Source organism: Phocoena phocoena, chromosome 17 (genome assembly GCF_963924675.1).
Source record: "Phocoena phocoena chromosome 17, mPhoPho1.1, whole genome shotgun sequence".
Lineage (NCBI taxonomy): Eukaryota > Metazoa > Chordata > Mammalia > Artiodactyla > Phocoenidae > Phocoena > Phocoena phocoena.
Window position 1 is genome coordinate 30,307,881 of NC_089235.1, and position 18,093 is coordinate 30,325,973.

The window sequence follows — 18,093 nt, forward strand, 5'->3', positions numbered from 1 at the left end:
ATATTTTGACCTTTAGGAGAATTCTATGAAGGGAAAAGGAGGAAAGTTTATAGAAATCTAACTGGTTGCCTCAGCCATGCCCTGGTGTCATCATTTGTGGCCCAAATTAAAGACTTTACTATGACATAAAAATGAGACTCTGGATGGCTTGGGCATTATTGTAACAAAGTGATGGTGATTTGTAGAAATTGCCTAGATGTATAGGATTTCCCTGTATCAAAGTGGAATGAAACAAGAAAGTTTTAAGCCTGAGTCTAAAAAAAAATGCCATTTATGTTTATGATTACCACTGAGGAATGATAGATTTTGCCAGAAGGAAGGACCTTTTATCATGCTTCTTTCCCGAAGTGTCTGGGAGTAGGTGCTGAGGAGGGCTGGAGTGCTCTGCCCGGTAGAGGCAATCTGGTTTGGAGTTGTGGAGCAAGCCAGGAGTGAGGAAAGGCAGACAAAAATGGGGTAGAAAAGAAGCAAGAATAGCCAGGAAATAATTGAAGGAAGGTGTGCACTGAGTGAGGAGAACCCACTGGTCCTGGATGTGGGGGTAAGGACATTTAAGAAAAGAAATATCTATTAATGGATTTCAAGTACCTGCGTCATATGTGATACAAACACCTAAGATAACCCCAGCATTTAATGAACTCTACTATGCTTACAAATGCTCTGAGTACTTGGTTTAATTTAATTTAGTTTTGTTGAGGAGATATAAGAAAGGTTGGTTTTACTTCTACATAAACAAGACATGGAATAAAGAGAGTATTTAAGGAAGAAGCACAGTGGCAGAGGTAACATCAGAATGTAATCTCCTAGGAAATAGCTGAAATTTTAGGAAGAGCTTTCTACTTGCATGAATTTTCATGGGAACTTATTTAGATTTTAAGGGGCCAGTAGATCCCTGCTGATACCATCTGTATTGCATGGAATTACCGACTAATATCCCAATAATGGAAAAATGTGATACCATCAGTTAAGAGTTAGGTAGTGGACATGGTGGAATTATGAGTTCAGCTGAAGAAGTAATGTAGATGGTGATGTCTTATAAATCCTATTCATCAAAGACCATATGCAACTAAGGGAGAAAAGCCATCTTTGATTCAAAGGGAGTCAGTTTTATGGTTCAAAAGGATATGGTTGAAAGTTTGGAGTTTCTTCCAGGTTGTATAACATTGTTGGCAGGAAATTTGCCTCCCTGTCTCTAAATTGGTCCTTCCATTTCCCCAAATTAGGGGTTCCATTCATTACTTAGATTAGTCCTATGGGGTTAAGACTTACTTGAGGAGATTAATATAAAATCAAAAGAGAAATTCTGAAAATTCACAGGCCATATTTTCTCTGCATTTAATTCTTCTCCTCAATAAATCAAAGTTGATCTAAGAATGAAATTGTTTTTATAAGGAAAGCTGTTTTTCTATAAGAGTGAAGGTGTTGCATCAGGAGAGCATCATGGACATCTGAGGCTGCTGATGAAGCACTCTGTAGCTCAGCTGCTGAGGGGCACCACCGGGGGCTGATCAATAAGAACAAATGAATAAGCAACTATGGTGAGGGGAGATTTAGACTATAAATACTTAGAATCGTGAGGACTATCTGAGAATGTTTGGCCTCAGCAAGGCGACTCTGCTCATCAAAATAGGTCTCTGAAGACCTTGTGGCATTAGCTTCCTGTCAGGGTAAGACATTTTACCAGCAACGGTGAAAACAGTGCAGCGGCCCCACCAAGATCATTTAGCCGGTCAACACTTGAGTCTTCGTTCCCTAGCAGTGCGCTCCAACAGCAACATTTGACTTTTGCTTTTGTGCCTTCAGCTTGTGGTTTACTAAGCCAACTCTCCTGGGAACAAACTGTTACAAAGGTACACCTCACCTAAATTTGGACTTTTAAAAAAATTTGTCATTAGTTTGGAGATTATTTATTTATTGGCTTCTTAAGAGACATTATTCTGGGACTTCCGTGGTGGTCCAGCGGCTAAGACACCGTGCTCCCAATGCAGGGGGTCTAAGTTTGATCCTTGGTCAGGGAACTAGATCCCACATGCCACAACTGAAAAAAAAGATCCTGCATGCCGCAACTAAGACCTGGTGCAGCCAAAATAAATAAATATATATATTTTTAAATCCTCAACTTAAAAAAAAAAAGAAAAAGTGACATTATCCTGTATGCTATTGGCTTGTGAAATTATTATAATTCCTGCAGTAAACCTGTGTTAAACAAAATATTGGCAAAGACAAATCAATCAATCATCAGTCAATCAAAATTAGGTTCAGCTTGAGTGACACTACAACTGAAAAACTAGAATGGGGGTTTATCATTATTTCTCAACAGTCAATAATAATCATTAATTCCTATATATAGGTCAGGTAGAGAGCATTAGTACTGAAAGAAAGGCTGTCTATAGAATGTGGAAATGGGGCTGGAAAAGGAACTAGATGAAAGCCATTGAGGTGACTGCATGAGAGCTTGACAAAGAGCTAATTTAAGAATGCTGAGCAAAATCAAAGATCAGTTAAAATTAGATAACGCAGATTTGTAATCATCCAAGTGTGTGACCAATTCAGCAATGTTCTGTGGGTGGAAAAAGTAGGGTGATTAAATGGAAAAATGGAAATGATTCATACCTGGGAGCTGAGATAATGAACACAATGAACTCTGCTTGGGCTGGGTGTTCAAGAAGCGTTCGCTGAATTGAATTGTGACTGGAGGGAATTTAGGTTATAAGAAAAGGCAGAACATGGTATTTGATCATTATTTTATAAATATATGTTAATATACTGCTATATTAAAAGTTGTCTTTAAATATCCCAAGTTTTTGATTTGGGGCTCGATTTCAATCAGTCCTTAGGAGGTAAATCTGTGAAATAATCTTCTCCAAACAACTTAACTTTCTTGCATATTTGTATAGCTTGTCATATATTCAGGAAAATGTATTGCTCCTTTATTCTGTAGAGTACATGTAAGTCCAACTGTTCGTTTTTAACTGTGGATTTTCTATTTCTCTTTGGAAATGAAAAAGAGGACTTTGAGTTTGTCAAGTACATTAATTTAGTAGAAACCAGGGAAATATTGCTTACCTCTGTCTAACCTTAAAATATTCTTTCTTATATTATAAGAGATGACAGGATTCCAATGTTGACTGTCAAGAGTTTAAAATGGAACTTACCTTCAACCCTCCTCAATTTTAACTTTGGGTATGTTGACAATGTGTGGGACAAAGTCAGCACTCTTGCTCAGCACGAAAGGAAGTCTGCAATTCACCAGCTTTCATCCTGGGGGTGGAGATTTACCCATTGTTATTTCCCTGGTTTGGCATTAATGATAATTAAGCTAAAATCAACAGATAGAGTTAACTTAGTGTACTTGAAGTGACTGAATTTAATTTTTATTTTTCTGTCAGGATGACTTCAGTTTCTTAAAAAAGTGATTGAAGAATCCTACAGAAAATATCTTAAGAAAGAGTACATATATTAATCTGGCTCTAACTACTACTTAGTAAAATTTATATGCATTTACAAAAAGTGGTGGAGGGGATTAAAGAAGGATTTTGAAGAATGATAAAAAAGCTTGTAAGAGCTCTGATGCGAGGATATATGGAGGATAAAGTTTTGTGATGGCCTCTGGACTAATCAGATCTGGGTTTGAACTCCAGTTCTGCAATTTGGCAATTATGGTACCTTAAGAAAATTACCTTAAACTTTGAATCTTAGTCTCTTCATCTAAAAATGGGGACAATAATACATACTTTAGAGTGATGTTGGAGGAATGGATGAGATAATGCATGCAAAATTTTACTTTATTTTGCTTAGTGCTAGTGCTAATCGCTATCACCTGAATTTACTGAGGCATTAAAAAAAAATCTAGAATACAACCAATTAAAAAACATTGCTATTGGGCTTCCCTGGTGGCGCGGTGGTTGAGAGTCCGCCTGCTGATGCAGGGGACACGGGTTCGTGCCCCGGTCCGGGAAGATCCCACATGCCACGGAGCGGCTAGGCCTGTGAGCCATGACCACTGAGCCTGCGCATCCGGAGCCTGTGCTCCGCAACGGGAGAGGCCACAACAGTGAGAAGCCCGCGTACCGCAACAAAACAAAACAAAAAAACAAACAAAACATTGCTATCTATAAAAACTATATTTTGCACTATGAATGGCTCTTTCAACAATGTATGATTTTGTAATACATACATTGGTCATTTGGAAAACATTGGTCCATTGAACTATGCAGATCTTGCAAATGTAGGTATGTTTCTTTATGTAATATTAGTAAAAAACACAATTGTGATATTGTTAATAGCACAACTGATCTCATCAGAAAAGCCTTTATGTACTGGGAAGCTGTCAAATTTAGAGAGAGGTAAATACAAGTTTTCCAAAATTCTGATTTTCACTTGAAAGCTTGCATTTTATCATTGGCAACAAATGCTGTATCTTCCTTGAACTGACAATCCCACTTCACTCATTTTTGAAAAAATAAATCCTAAATATTCAAGTCAATTATTGTAGCTGGTTGGTTGTTCTTTCAAGTAACTATACAGCACAATGAAGAAAGTGGATAATTCAGCTTGCAACTCAGTAGTAGAAGCACTTTTATTTGAGACAAAAATTTCTTTAGAATGCCACAAAAATACTTTATCTGCAATTCTCATTTTGTCACGCAAAGTATCACAAAGAAGTGTACTCAAGGGTCAAAGGGTTAAGATTAAGTAAAATTACTATTTTTCTGGTTTTTTAAAACTGCAAATGTGTGGCAATGAAGAATTAGATGCTACTAGTTTGATGCCATTGTCTTGATTCATGCTTACATGCAAAACAATGCCAAAAATAGTTAAAAGTCGATAGCAGAGAAAGGAATAGAGTTACAAAATTACTAGCGTTCTATGGTATCTATTCAATACTATAAGTAATTTCATGCACCCATATCATTTACTTGGAGTAAAAATTAATTCACAAATAATTGGACATGGTGATGCCAAAAAAGTATGAATAGATTAATAGAGAATATTTATTTGTTGAACAGCGGCTATGCCTATATGGCAGGGTAAAAATATTTTTGAGTAAAATTTAGCATTTTTAGAAGTTTCTTCTCCAGAAAAATTCCTTTTAGCTTCTTACTGGAATATTTTTTGTCTAACTCTTTGTCATCTTATATGTCTCAGCTTTTACACTCTGATAAGCACCCTATGGTTGTTTTCACAATGTGTATAAATTCTTCATATCACTTTTAACATCTTTCAATAGCACATTTACAAGACTGATTATTCTATTAGTGCCTTCCTGCATTAGATATTAAGGAACATACAGACAGAAATACAATAGATGTTTTGTATATTAAACTTTTACTCAGCATCTTTACTGAATTCTCTTATTGATTCTAGTATCTGCAGATTCATTTGGATTTTCCATGTATATAATTTGTCATCTGAAAAAATAATACCTTTACTTGACCTTTCCAATTCTTATACCTTTAGTTATATTAATTTTAATGCCCAGGACTTCCACTATAGTATTAAATAGGTTAGAACAATATGCAAATTTTGTTTTTGATTCCAGAGGCAAAGTTTTAATATTTCACTCTAAATAGTGTAGTTTTTGCAAATACTTTTGTCATATTAAGAAAATTCACTTGTGTTCAGTTTGCTAAGATTTTGATTACAAATGAATATTGTATCATATTAAATATTATTTAGTTATTAATGATTTTTTTCTCCTGTGTACTGTTAATGTGTTGAATAACATTTCTGGAATAGTATTCCTGGTGTCACCTCAACTAAGCTATGCTATATTATTTTTTAAAATTATCACTGGATTCAGTTTGTTAATATTTTGCTCCAGATTTTTGCATCATGTTATTGGCTTATAATTTTTGTTTCTTGTAAAATCCTTGCCAGATGTTGATATCAAGATTATGTTGATGTCATAAAACTAGACAGAAAGTATATATGACTTTTCTATTTTCTTGAAGTGTTTGGTTTTATTTATTTATTAAGAGTTTGTAGAATTTATCAGTAAGGCCACTTTGGCTGTGAGTTTCTTTGTGAGGAGATTCTTATTTAATAGTTATATTATTTAAAATATCTAGAAAAATTCAAATTTTTTATTTCTTCTTGTGTCAGTTTGGTAATTTGTACTTTCATAGTTATTTTTTCCTTTCATCTAAATTTTTCATAGTATAATCTTTTATTCTGTGGGATCTGTGATGAGGTCTCCTTTTTCATTCCTGATATTATTTATTCCTGCCTTCTCTCTTTTTGTACTTGACTAATGGTTTGCCAAGTTTATTAGATATGTTTGTTCCAATTTTATTATATACTTATATACTTCTACTTATTTTGGGTTAAGTTGCTCTTCTTTTTTCACTTTTTGAGATAAATCCTTAGCTCATAGTCAACTATTTTTTCTTAAAAACTATATACATTTAAAGCAATAAATTTCTTTCCATTTATTTTCATCTACATCTTTTTATCTACCACCCAAAAAATCCTTAAGATGGTCAACTGAAAAAAAAAGAGCTTATTAAAGTAGCTGATTACTGAGGAAAAGAGAAAAATAGTTTATGCTACCACAATGATCAATAAAACTGAATTTTATTTTAAAAATCCTAAACATATCGGTTACAGAAATATTATTACATATATACAAGTAACATAATAGTGCAAATATTACATATCTTGGAACAATCTTATCATGTAACAAGTAGGACTTGTATGAAAGAAAAAATCTTTAGAGGTCTGAGAATAACCAAAGGATTCAGTTATCAAGTTAGACTTATGAGAATCAGAGATTTACCCAGTATAAAATTTCACTAAAAATTTAAAGGTACAGGTAATTGTGAAACACAGAAACATAGAGAAGTCTGAGATTACAAACATAGCTCCAGAAAAGATGTGAATCATGTCCACAACCTCCTATACTCCCACTTGCCTTGGCAACTTACACATTTATTAATCTCTCATAAAATGATTTTGAATTTTATATGACTGAAAATTTTAGATTATATATATTGAATTGTTGCTAGTTTTAGTATATAAATATAATGATGAGGATTATTTTCTACCATTTCCCGAAGAGCATAGGATACAGCTTAATCAATCAGTTAATTAATTAATATATATGACCATCTATTTCCTGCTGTTGCTTTTGGTGGTTTGTTATCACCTGCTTGGCTTCAAGTATCTTAAATATCAATGGGGACTATTCTGAATCCTTTGGCTGCCTTGTGATTTTCAATGTAAAAGCAGGAATGCCAGGAATCTCTTGCCTTGGGCAAATATGATGAACTTGAGCCAGAATACTGGGTCCATGGGGACTCACTTTCTAAATTTCCCTCACAAAGCTTATTATATCTACCTCTACCTTGCCCTCCAGTCCACAGACCTCTCTCCTCTAGAAGATAAGAACTCTATCCATTTGCATTTGAGAATCAGAGCTGGGTGGAGGAAAGCAGCCAATTGCTTTATATCTGAATCTTAACCACTGCTGAGCTTTACTGTACTTACTATTTATAGACATAACTGGGAATAGAGTTTTAAATAGTGTCCTAGGTCTCTATGGATAGAATCGCTGAGCTTCTGTGAAAGTGGTATAAGGGGAAATGGATTTTGGCTCTTAATTTATCTTTGTAAGTTATGCTAAAGTATCTTTTCTTCTGTATATATCAGATAAGTAAGTTTTGCCATTAAGTTTTAATATTCTGTGAACTTTAGATTGCAAAAAACTCTTTCCAGTTCTACTGGAAAGTGGATATGAGTGGTTAGACAAATTATATAAACTCTTTAAGCTGCAATTTCCTCACCTTATTAAACTGAGGATCATATTGTTTATTTCACTTAGTTAATGTTAATGAGATATATGTATATAATGTTTAATATAATAGCACTTTTAAAAGGACTCAGGTAGATGTTAATGTGATGATTGTTATTGTTATTCCACATAATGTTTATCTTATATTTAACTTAAAAAAATCTTTTCATGTATTAATTAAAGGTGACTAATCTATGATCATTTGGATTTTTAGCATCCCCTCCACTATTTTTTTTCTTAAGGATGGACAACATTTGTTAGATTGCTTTTCCTTAGGTTTTTAGTGACCTCTTAATAGGAAAGCTCTGAGCTGGAAGGATAAATGGGAAATGGTTATTCATTCACACATCTCTTAGGGACTTAGTTGTGTAATATACTATAGCACAAGAATGAAGTATGGTGACTGCTTCCAAGACATTCATAATTTACCAGTTGGAAACAAAAGTTTAAAAAAATTACTTTTATCATTGGTGTCAAAAAACCCCCCAAAAACCGGGGCTTCCCTTGGTGGCACAGTGGTTGAGAGTCCGCCTGCCGATGCAGGGGACACGGGTTCGTATCCCAGTCCGGGAAGATCCCACATGCCGCGGAGCGGTTGGGCCCGTGAGCCATGACCGCTGAGACTGCGCGTCCGGAGCCTGTGCTCCGCGACGGGAGAGGCCACAACAGTGAGAGGCCCGCACACCGAAAAAAAACCAAAAAACAAAAAACCCACAAAACGCTGAAAAACAACTGTAAGAGTGTAAAAGAAGGGTGACCATTGACTTGAAATATTTCCCTAAATATATGCACCTAATTTATTATGGAAGATGTTTCAATCACTTGGGACTGTTATACAATACCTATAACGAAATTCTGTACATCGAAAATATTTTCTTTTTCTTTTTTTTTTTTTGCGGTACGCAGGCCTCTCACTGTTGTGGCCTCTCCCGTCGCGGAGCACAGGCTCCGGACGTGCAGGCTCAGCGGCCGTGGCTCACGGCCCAAGCCGCTCCGCGGCATGTGGGATCTTTCTGGACTAGGGCATGAACCCGTGTCCCCTGCATTGGCACGCGGACTCTCAACTACTGCACCACCAGGGAAGCCCCAGAAAATATTTTATATATGTGTTTAATTGCATTATTAATGACTGGAAAAAAAACAAGCATTGAGAAAGAATATATTATTAAAATGCCAAATTCCTTCAGAACAGTGCATTTCTAGTCTTGACAGTAAAAAGTCATGTCAGCAATTTTTATACAAAACACAACACCATAAAATATTATGCTTCCTTGTTTAGAAAACCTGCTGAAGGCACAGCAGAAAGTAAACCCCAACAACCTGATGATTCTCACAACATATCTATCCATGTTAAAAAAGCACGTGGTGGCCATATTTTATATGGACCAAAAAAATCTGAAGAGAAGTTAGTAGAATTCATGGTTATCTTAAAGAAATTGTAAGTATTTTAAATATATTAATTCTTGTAGTTGAGTAATTCTTTTGAATAGATTTTTTTAAAAGTTAGTTGTTTGCAGCTAAGTGTACTTTATTTACAAACTAGCACTAATGATTGATTCAGGAGAGCTGGAAATACTGGAGACTGATTCTAGATGAGTGCAATTTTCATCAATTCAGTCTTCATGGCATAGAATAGATATGTTGGTACTATATCCAATTGTGGCACATCATTTTAATTTTAAGTTGCAAGCAAAATAGGTGTTATTTACTGATTATGCTAAACGAAAATTATGTTTAAGATTTCACTAACTTATGGTTAGGCAGTCCTTCACAAATTTAAACTGTCTTCCCCAACAAAGAGCCTTTAAATAAACTTACATCATATTCTCTTTAATTTTCTAGAGTGCTTTGTGCTGTGACTGGGGTACAACTGTCTGAAGGAGATGAAGATGGAGAAAAGGGGGATTAAATCTGGGTGGAGGCTGGTTATTAGAGATGGTATTGGATTTGTGAATACAACTAAAGTTGAAAGGAAACCATGGAACAGTGTTGGATACTGGAATTGAGATTGACAATAGAAACAAAGCCAGAAGTAAAAGTATCATACTAGAAATGAGGCTAAAAGACCAGTAGGGTGGATGACAAATGAAAAACCTGGTATTTATGTTTAGAGAAATACACTATGAATTCTATGCCATAAGTACTTTTCTTCAATTTTAATTGCAAGTTTGAGAAAATATGGTCAGAGCTTCCAGAAACTTTGAGAATGGTCAGATTTCTGATGCTTTTACTTATAAGAATGACAATAAATAAATACAGCAAAGACTAGTTACTTTATAGGAAAGCATGTGTGAGGGAATTGTAGAGAGGGACATCATAACCACCTGCCATACAGGGGTACAGTTAAACTGGTAAGCTGTAAAAAATAGTAAATTTAACTAGAATGTGTTCAGTGAATGTGTTAAAAATATACTTGTTAGAAAAATCACTACAGCACTAAAAGTTATTGGAGCTATAGGATGCTACAGCAATTTTCATTCTTAATGAAATGTCAACCATAATGTTGAATAAAAAATGTACTGGATTAAAAATTTTAAGTGTCTAGAAACCCATGAATCACTCACTGCTGATTTCAGATTGTGCTGGGCTGCAGAATTTTCAATCCTCATCTTTCTGAAAATTAAAAGGTAGCAGTTTCTGGATAACAAAAAGTTCTTATCTTAGATGCAGGAGGAACTCAAGTGGCTATGGTTCTCCAGCAAGGTGTCAAAATACTAGGAAGTAAATCTACATTAAAGTCAGGATGGAAACAAGAAATGGATGACAGCCAAGCACCATGTGAGCAATGGACTGAAGTGAAAAGGGGTCATGGTAGAAGGTTATCTAAACACAAGGGAGAATGAACAAAGAAGTTACTGCTACATCCTGATGTGGACCTCAGTGGAGTCCATATAACAACCAGTCTCCAAATACTGTAACAATAGATGCTGGGACAGTGGTAATCCTCAGAACCCACACCTCACTCACATGTGACACAATGAGTGGGTGGGTGGGCAGAGGAGATCCTGAAGTACTGCAAGCTTCCACTTTCAGTGGCTCAGAATTATCCAAATGTGACTCTTCAGAATGACGGTTTTGACTGCTGCCAATGAGTGGGGCTGTGACACCCACTGAGTTAAATAGCAGAGTAAAAGAGGAGAAAACTCACTTTTATGAGATGTTTAATATTCACACAAAGCCTTAAAATCTACACATAAGATTTCTGATTGAATCCTTACATCAATGCTTTGAAGTGGATATGATAAACTAGTAAGTAAAAGAGCAATGAATGTGCTAAATCCACAATCTATGACTGTTCTACAGACATGAATTTTATCTTCTTGTCTCCTTGGTATGTGAGTGAATTTGTTTACTATTACTGTGTAACAAATTACATAAATATAGTGGCTTGAAACAACATACATTTATTATCTCTCTGAACAAAATTTAGCTGTTCATGTCTCAGAAGACTTCAATCAAGGTATCTGCCAGACTACATTCTTTTCCAGAGCATGAGGTCCTCTTCCAAACTCACGTGTTCTTGGCAGAATTTAATTCCTTTTGGTTCCAGGACTGAGGTCTTTACTTTCTTCCTGGCTCTAGTTGAGGGCTCTTCTTAGCTCCTAGAAGTCACGCAGGTCCTTGCCATATCATTCTCTCTCAGACCTTCTCACAACATAGAAGCTTAAATCTTCAAAACCAGCAATGGAAAATCTCTCTATGTCTTTGTTTCTGTCTCTCTATCTCTCATTCTGCTAAGATGATGTCTTATATAACCTAATTAAAGGCATTCATATTCCATCACCTTTGCCATAGTCTATTGGTTAGAAACAAATCATTGCTTTTGCCTCCACCCCCCCAAAATGCAGGGAGAGGTGACTGAGGGTCCCCTTGGGGATGTGCTAGCCATATTTGGTAACATTATAAATCTCATTGTGACTCTGTTAATCACATTTGTAATGGGTCTGTATGCTTTATGTATTCACACAAAAGTAGTTCAACTAAAATCTGTTTAATTGATGGATAAGTTGTCTTGTCTGTAAGCCCTCTGTTTATCTTTAAATGAACCATGATCAGATCCACAGACGACTTAAGTGATGTCATTGAATACATTTAAAAAAGTAACTACCTTATACTCTCTAAAATTCTTCACTTTGTCATCCTCCTTGAAAAACATTTTAAAGTATTTATTTAATTAATAAATTTATTTGGCTGCACTGGGTCTTAGCTGTGGCACAAGGGATCTTTAGTTGCAGCATGCAAACTCTTAGTAGCAGCATGTGGGATCTAGTTTTCTGACCAGGTATCGAACCTGGGCCCCCTGCATTGGGAACGTGGAGTATTAGCCACTGAACCACCAGGGAAGTCCCCCTACTTGAAATTTTAACAAATTAATTTTGAGTAACAGTAGCCACTTTTTAAATACAAATATGCTTGACAAGATTAAGAATATCGATTATTGATAACTTGATTATTTTGGCTTAATCATATCGATTACTTCTTAACTTATACTTCAGTTCAGCAACTCTGAGTAAACAGTGCTAGATGAGAGGAAGGATAAATGATGTCGAAACATTAAAATTGTTGCAAAGGGCACGTATGGGGGATGTCACTAGAGAGGAAGTGTTTGAGTAACTACAGTACACTGTAATAGGGAAGTGTGTGTGGAGAACAGACAATGGGAGGGAGAGATGAGAGAGAGAAAAAAGAGAATTGAGAAACTTTCTGTTAAATTTTGTATTTTGAGGTATATCAGATTGAATATAAGCTTACCATATGTGTTAGTTAAATTTTGGATTGTAAACAACAGAAACTGATTCTGGCTAATTAAAACAAACAACCAAAAAAAGGGAGGGGGTAGAGGGGGAACCTGTGGAAGAATATTGGATAGCTCCCAAAATGGAGAAGAAGTATTAGGTGCTGGATATGATATGCACCTCTGGATATCTTTTTTTTAATTTTTAAACTTTTTATTTTATATTGGAATATAGCCAATTAACAATGTTTCGATAGATTCAGGTGTACAGCATAGGGATTCAGCCATACATATACATGTGTGCTTTCTCCCCCAAACTCCCCTCCCATCCAGGCTGCCACATAACATTGAGCAGAGTTCCCTGTGCTCTATAGTAGGTCCTTTTTGGTTATCCATTTTAAAAATAGCAGTGTGTACATGTTGATACCAAATTCCCTGACTATCCCTTACCCCCTTCCTTCCCCCCGGTAATCATAATTTTGTTCTCTAAGTCTGTGAGTCTCTTTCTGTTTTGTAAATAAGTTCATTTGTATCACTTCTTTTTAGATTCCACATATAAGGCATATCATACAATATTTCTCTTTGTCTGACTTACTTCACTCAGTATGACAATCCCTAGGTCCATCTATGTTGCTGCAAATAGCATTATTTCATTCTTTTCAATGGCTGAGTAATATTCCACTGCATATATGTATCACATCTTCTTTATCCATTCCTCTGTCAATGGATATTTAGGTTGCTTCCATGTCTTGGCTATCATAAACAGTGCTGCAATGATCACTGGGGTGCATGTATCCTTTTGAACCATGTTTTTCTCCAAATATATGCGCAGGAGTGGGATTACAGCATCATATGGTAGCTCTAGTTTTAGTTTTTTAAGAAACCTCCATATCGTTCTCCATAGTGGCTGTATCAATTTCCATTCCCACCAAAAATGTAGGAGGGTTCCCTTCTCTCCACACCCTCTCCAGCATTGGTACAACATTGGGCTCAATCAGGTACAACGATTTTTGATTGGGGGTTATTAGGCTCACACTTTAATTTCAAGGATAGGGAGTCAGATTGTTGTAGTTTGTTTTCAATACTCACCTCTTGAATAAATGCTGATGGGGGCTGTACATTATAATTTACACTTTTACTGAAGTTATATTCAATTGGTAAGAGATAGCATTTCAAAAGAGAAACTATTTCAGAAAGAGGGGAAATGGATCATGAATAAACAATATTAAAAGCAATGAATTAATATATGGCTTGGAATTTTAATTTATAAATAATTTTGATTTTATTTTTCATTTATTAATGAATTCAATATATACTTTTGTATTCCCACATGTTTCTGAACATACTCTTGGTATTGGGACTGCAGTGGTGAACAGGAAATATTTTTGCCCTTATGGGGAGCTTATGTTCTAATGTAAGAGAGATAATAAACACATATATATTATGTTAGTGATAAGTATTAGAAACAAAAACTAGTGCTGAATAGGTGTATAGGGCATGATGGAAATGATTAGAGAAGTCAGATAATTTAATGAAATGAGAGAGATAGTGAGTCAAATATCTTGGAGAAGTGAATTCCAGGAAGAGGAAACACAAGTGCAAGAGCTCAGGATGGCAATGTGCTTTGCAAATTGAAAAAAATTAGCAAGGGAGGCCAGTGTTATGAAAGTGCCTAAATGAGGGGAAGAGTTGGTGGAAATGAGGCTTAAGAAGTAGCTGAACCAGATCACTACTTAGGGTCTTGTAGGCTGTGGTACATTTTTAATCTTGGTGTGATAGGCAAAATGGGAATTATGTGTTTTGATTATGGTGATGGGTCATGTGTGGAGAGTCCATTGTGAATGCCAGGAGGAGATTTGGGATGACCTGTCAGAAGACTATATGGAATTGGTCTAGGCAAGATATGACTGTGGCCTGAATTCTGTTTTAGGGAGTTCAATATGACATGTAGAATTTGATTTATTTTTTTTAAAAGACATGAGCTAGTTGATAATGGATGGTGCTGGAGCGTAAGGCCCATACCCGGCGTCATAAGACAACTCTCAGAATGAGAGAAAATATTTGCAAATGAAGCAACTGACAAAGGATTAATCTCCAAAATATACAAGCAGCTCATGCAGCTCAATATCAAAAAAAAACCAAACAACACAATCAAAAAATTGGCAGAAGATCTAAGTAGACATTTCTCCAAAGAAGATATACAGATTGCCAACAAACACTTGATAAGATGCTCAGCATCACTAATCATTAAAGAAATGCAAATCAAAACTACAATGAGGTATCACCTCACACGGGTCAGAATGGCCATCATCAAAAAATTGACAAACAAAAAATGTTGGAGAGGGTGTGGAAAAAAGGGAACCCTCTTGCACTGTTGGTGGGAATGTAAATTTATACAACCACTATGGAGAACGGTGTGGAGGTTCCTTAAAAAACTAAAAATAGAACTACCATATGACCCAGCAATCCCACTACTGGGCATGTACCCTGAGAAAACCATAATTCAAAAAGAGTCATGTACCACAATGTTCACTGCAGCACTATTTACAGTAGCCAGAACACGGAAGCAACCTAAGTGTCCAGTGACAGATGAATGGATAAAGATGTGGCACATATATACAATGAAATATTACTCAGCCATAAAAAGAAATGAAATTGAGTTATTTGTAGTGAGGTAGAGGGAAATAGAATCTGTCATACAGAGTTAAGAAAGTAAGAAAGAGAAAAACAAATACTGTATGCTAACATACATATATGGAATCTTAAAAAAAAAAATGGTTCTGGTGAACCTAAGGGCAGTATAGGAATAAAGACACAGACATAGAGAATGGACTTGAGAACATGGGAAGTGGGAAGGGTAAGCTGAGATGAAGTGAGAGTGTAGCATTAACATATACACACTACCAAATGTAAAATAGATAGCTAGTGGGAAGAAGCTGCATAGCACAGGGAGATCAACTCAGTGCTTTGTGACCACCTAGAGGGTGCAATAGGGAGGGTGGGAGGGAGACACAAGAGAGAGGGAATGTGGGGATATATGTATATGTATAGCTGGTTCACTTTGTTTTACAGCAGAAACTAACACAACGTTGTAAAGCATTATACTCCAATAAAGATGTTAAAAAAAAAAAAAAAAAGACGAACTGAACAGTTTTCAATTGATGTTCCTGGAAGCATATTAGATTACTTGTTCAACTTGACTGCCAACAAAGAGAATGCTGGGCAATTCACTTAATGCTCTCACATGTTCACATTTGATTACATTGCCTATAACACCACCAGCTTTAAAAATACAATTATGGATTTCTTTGGTAAAAATAATTGGTTTCTTTATAAATGGCTAATTTCTGGGAAGAAAAGTGTTGTGCATATGTATTTGTGGGGGCTGTAGAAAGTGTAGGAGAAGAGACAAATTTATAAATGAGCGGTGAAAAGCAGTTTAAGATCTTCTGAGAAAACTTGGCCCAAATGTTTTTTCTCCTACTTTCTCCAATTAAAGATGTTTCCTTTGAGAGAATGAGGCATCTGAAGATCTTTATGTTTCAGTGGAGCAGTGATGCAAAGCCACTTCTCAGGAATGACTCAGAGGAATTTCTCCCTAAAAGGACATGAGGATTTTTGCTTTTTAGATTCAAGCTTTTTAAAATGCAAAGGCAATATGGTTCTTACAGTGCTGTTTTCTAGTGAAATGGCGTATAAGATGAGGAATTGTCATCTCAAACTATGTTTTAGGGCTACACTTTGTGGGTTATTAATTCTGTTAAAAATACAGAATCAGGTTATAAACTAAGTGAAATTGGAAAGGCCCTCTCCTCTAGAAAAGAAAGTCTTTATTTGAAGCTAAAAGAGAAAGTAAAACAATAACGAATTGTGTAAATGCTAAAAGTAATTTAGATTTCTGACAGAAACAGTGATCATTTATAAGAATAGAAACTAAAAAAAGAGAGCTATCTGTGTTAAGGAGATAAGTTAGCCAAGGACAGAGATTAAAAACTCCTTGACAGATTTACAGTATAGAAGAGCAAGGCACTGGATCTTGGCCCACCAATGAGAGAGTTAAAGTTACATTTGGGATGCACATATTGCAAAATGCCTGGACTTTGGAGTCAGGAAGAAATGTGTTCTGAACTGGACTCCTCTAGTTATTAGTTGTATGACCTTGGACAAATTTCTACCTCTTGATACATAATTCACTAATCTATAAAATGGGCACAATTATTAACCTCAGAGGATCATTGTTGTGAAGCCTAAATGAAGTTAAAAATGTAAAGCCTCACAAATATTACTTGGTCCATCATAGGCCCTTTGTACAAGTCAATCTTCCCTTTCCCAAAGAATCTTCCATATCATGATAGAATATTTTTATAAAAGCTGCCAGTGATATTTTTGTACTGGAGTTTCAGAAGTTACTAATTGGTCACAAATTAACTAGTGTTTAAGGAAATTATATCTTTGTATCTTTCTTCTATTGTTTGGAAATAAGCAAATGCCCTCAATTACATAGTTCTTGTAAAAAAATTATTTTTCACTGTATAGTTACGTCTTAGTCCATTTGGGTTGCCATAAAAAACAATACAATAGACTGAGTGGCTTAAATAACAGAAATTTATTTCTCACAGTCAGTTCTGGAGGCTGGGAAGTCTAAGATCAAGGCACCTGCAGATTACTTGTGTGGTGAAGGCCCACTTCCTGGGTCATAGGTGGCCCTCTTCTTGCTTTGTCCTCACATGGAAGAAGTGGTGAGAGCTCTCAGGGTCTCTTCTCACACTCATTGTCCAATGTGTGAAACGGGGGTTCCCTGAACCAACAAGCAATTCAACTCAATTTTGATGCTACCTACTCAGAGATAGCATCAGATTTCACAGCTTTGGGGTTCAGTCCTACAACTACTGTCATTTCTCCATCCCATCCTCCCCTTTCAGACACCAGTTGAAAGCCTGTGCTTCTGACTGACCTACTACAGATTAAAGGTTCCCACAACTCCCTTCTTGGACTTCAGATACCAGTCACAAGTCCAAATTTTTACCTGTACTTCTGACAAACTGACTATAAATCACAGGTTCCCATGGTCCTTTCCTTGGGTTCAATTAATTTGCTAGAGCAGCTCATAGAACTCAGAGAAACAATTTGCTTACTAGTTCACTAGTTGATTATAAAAGGATATAACTCAGGAACAGCCAGATGGAAGACATCCATAGAACAAGGTATGTGGGAAGGGATGTGGAGCTTCCACGCCCTCTTGGAGCACACAATTCTCCTCAAATCTTCACGTTTATCAACCTGGAAGCTCTCCAAACTCTGTCCTTTTGGCTTTTTATGGAGGCTTCATTACATAGTCAAGAGTGATTAAATCATTGGCTATTGGTGATTGATTCAACCTCCAGGTCCTCTTCCTCCCTGGAGGTTGGGGTGGGGTGGAGAGGTGAGGTGCTGGGGGTTGGGGACGGAGGGTAGGACTGAAAGTTACAACCCTCTAATCATATGGTTTGTTCTCCTGGCAACCAGTCCCCTTTCTCAGGTGAAGTCCAAAAGTCACTTTATTAACCTATCGAGAGACATTTTTGTC

General features: G+C 36.1%; 1 protein-coding gene across 1 annotated transcript in view; it reads left to right on the forward strand.

Annotated features, from left to right (window-relative positions):
- CNBD1 (cyclic nucleotide binding domain containing 1) overlaps positions 1-18,093 on the forward strand; it is a 395,795-nt gene that overhangs the window by 44,284 nt on the left and 333,418 nt on the right. Inside the window, 1 exon segment of the mRNA XM_065895139.1 lies at positions 9,072-9,230. Coding sequence (XP_065751211.1) covers positions 9,072-9,230 — 159 coding nt within the window.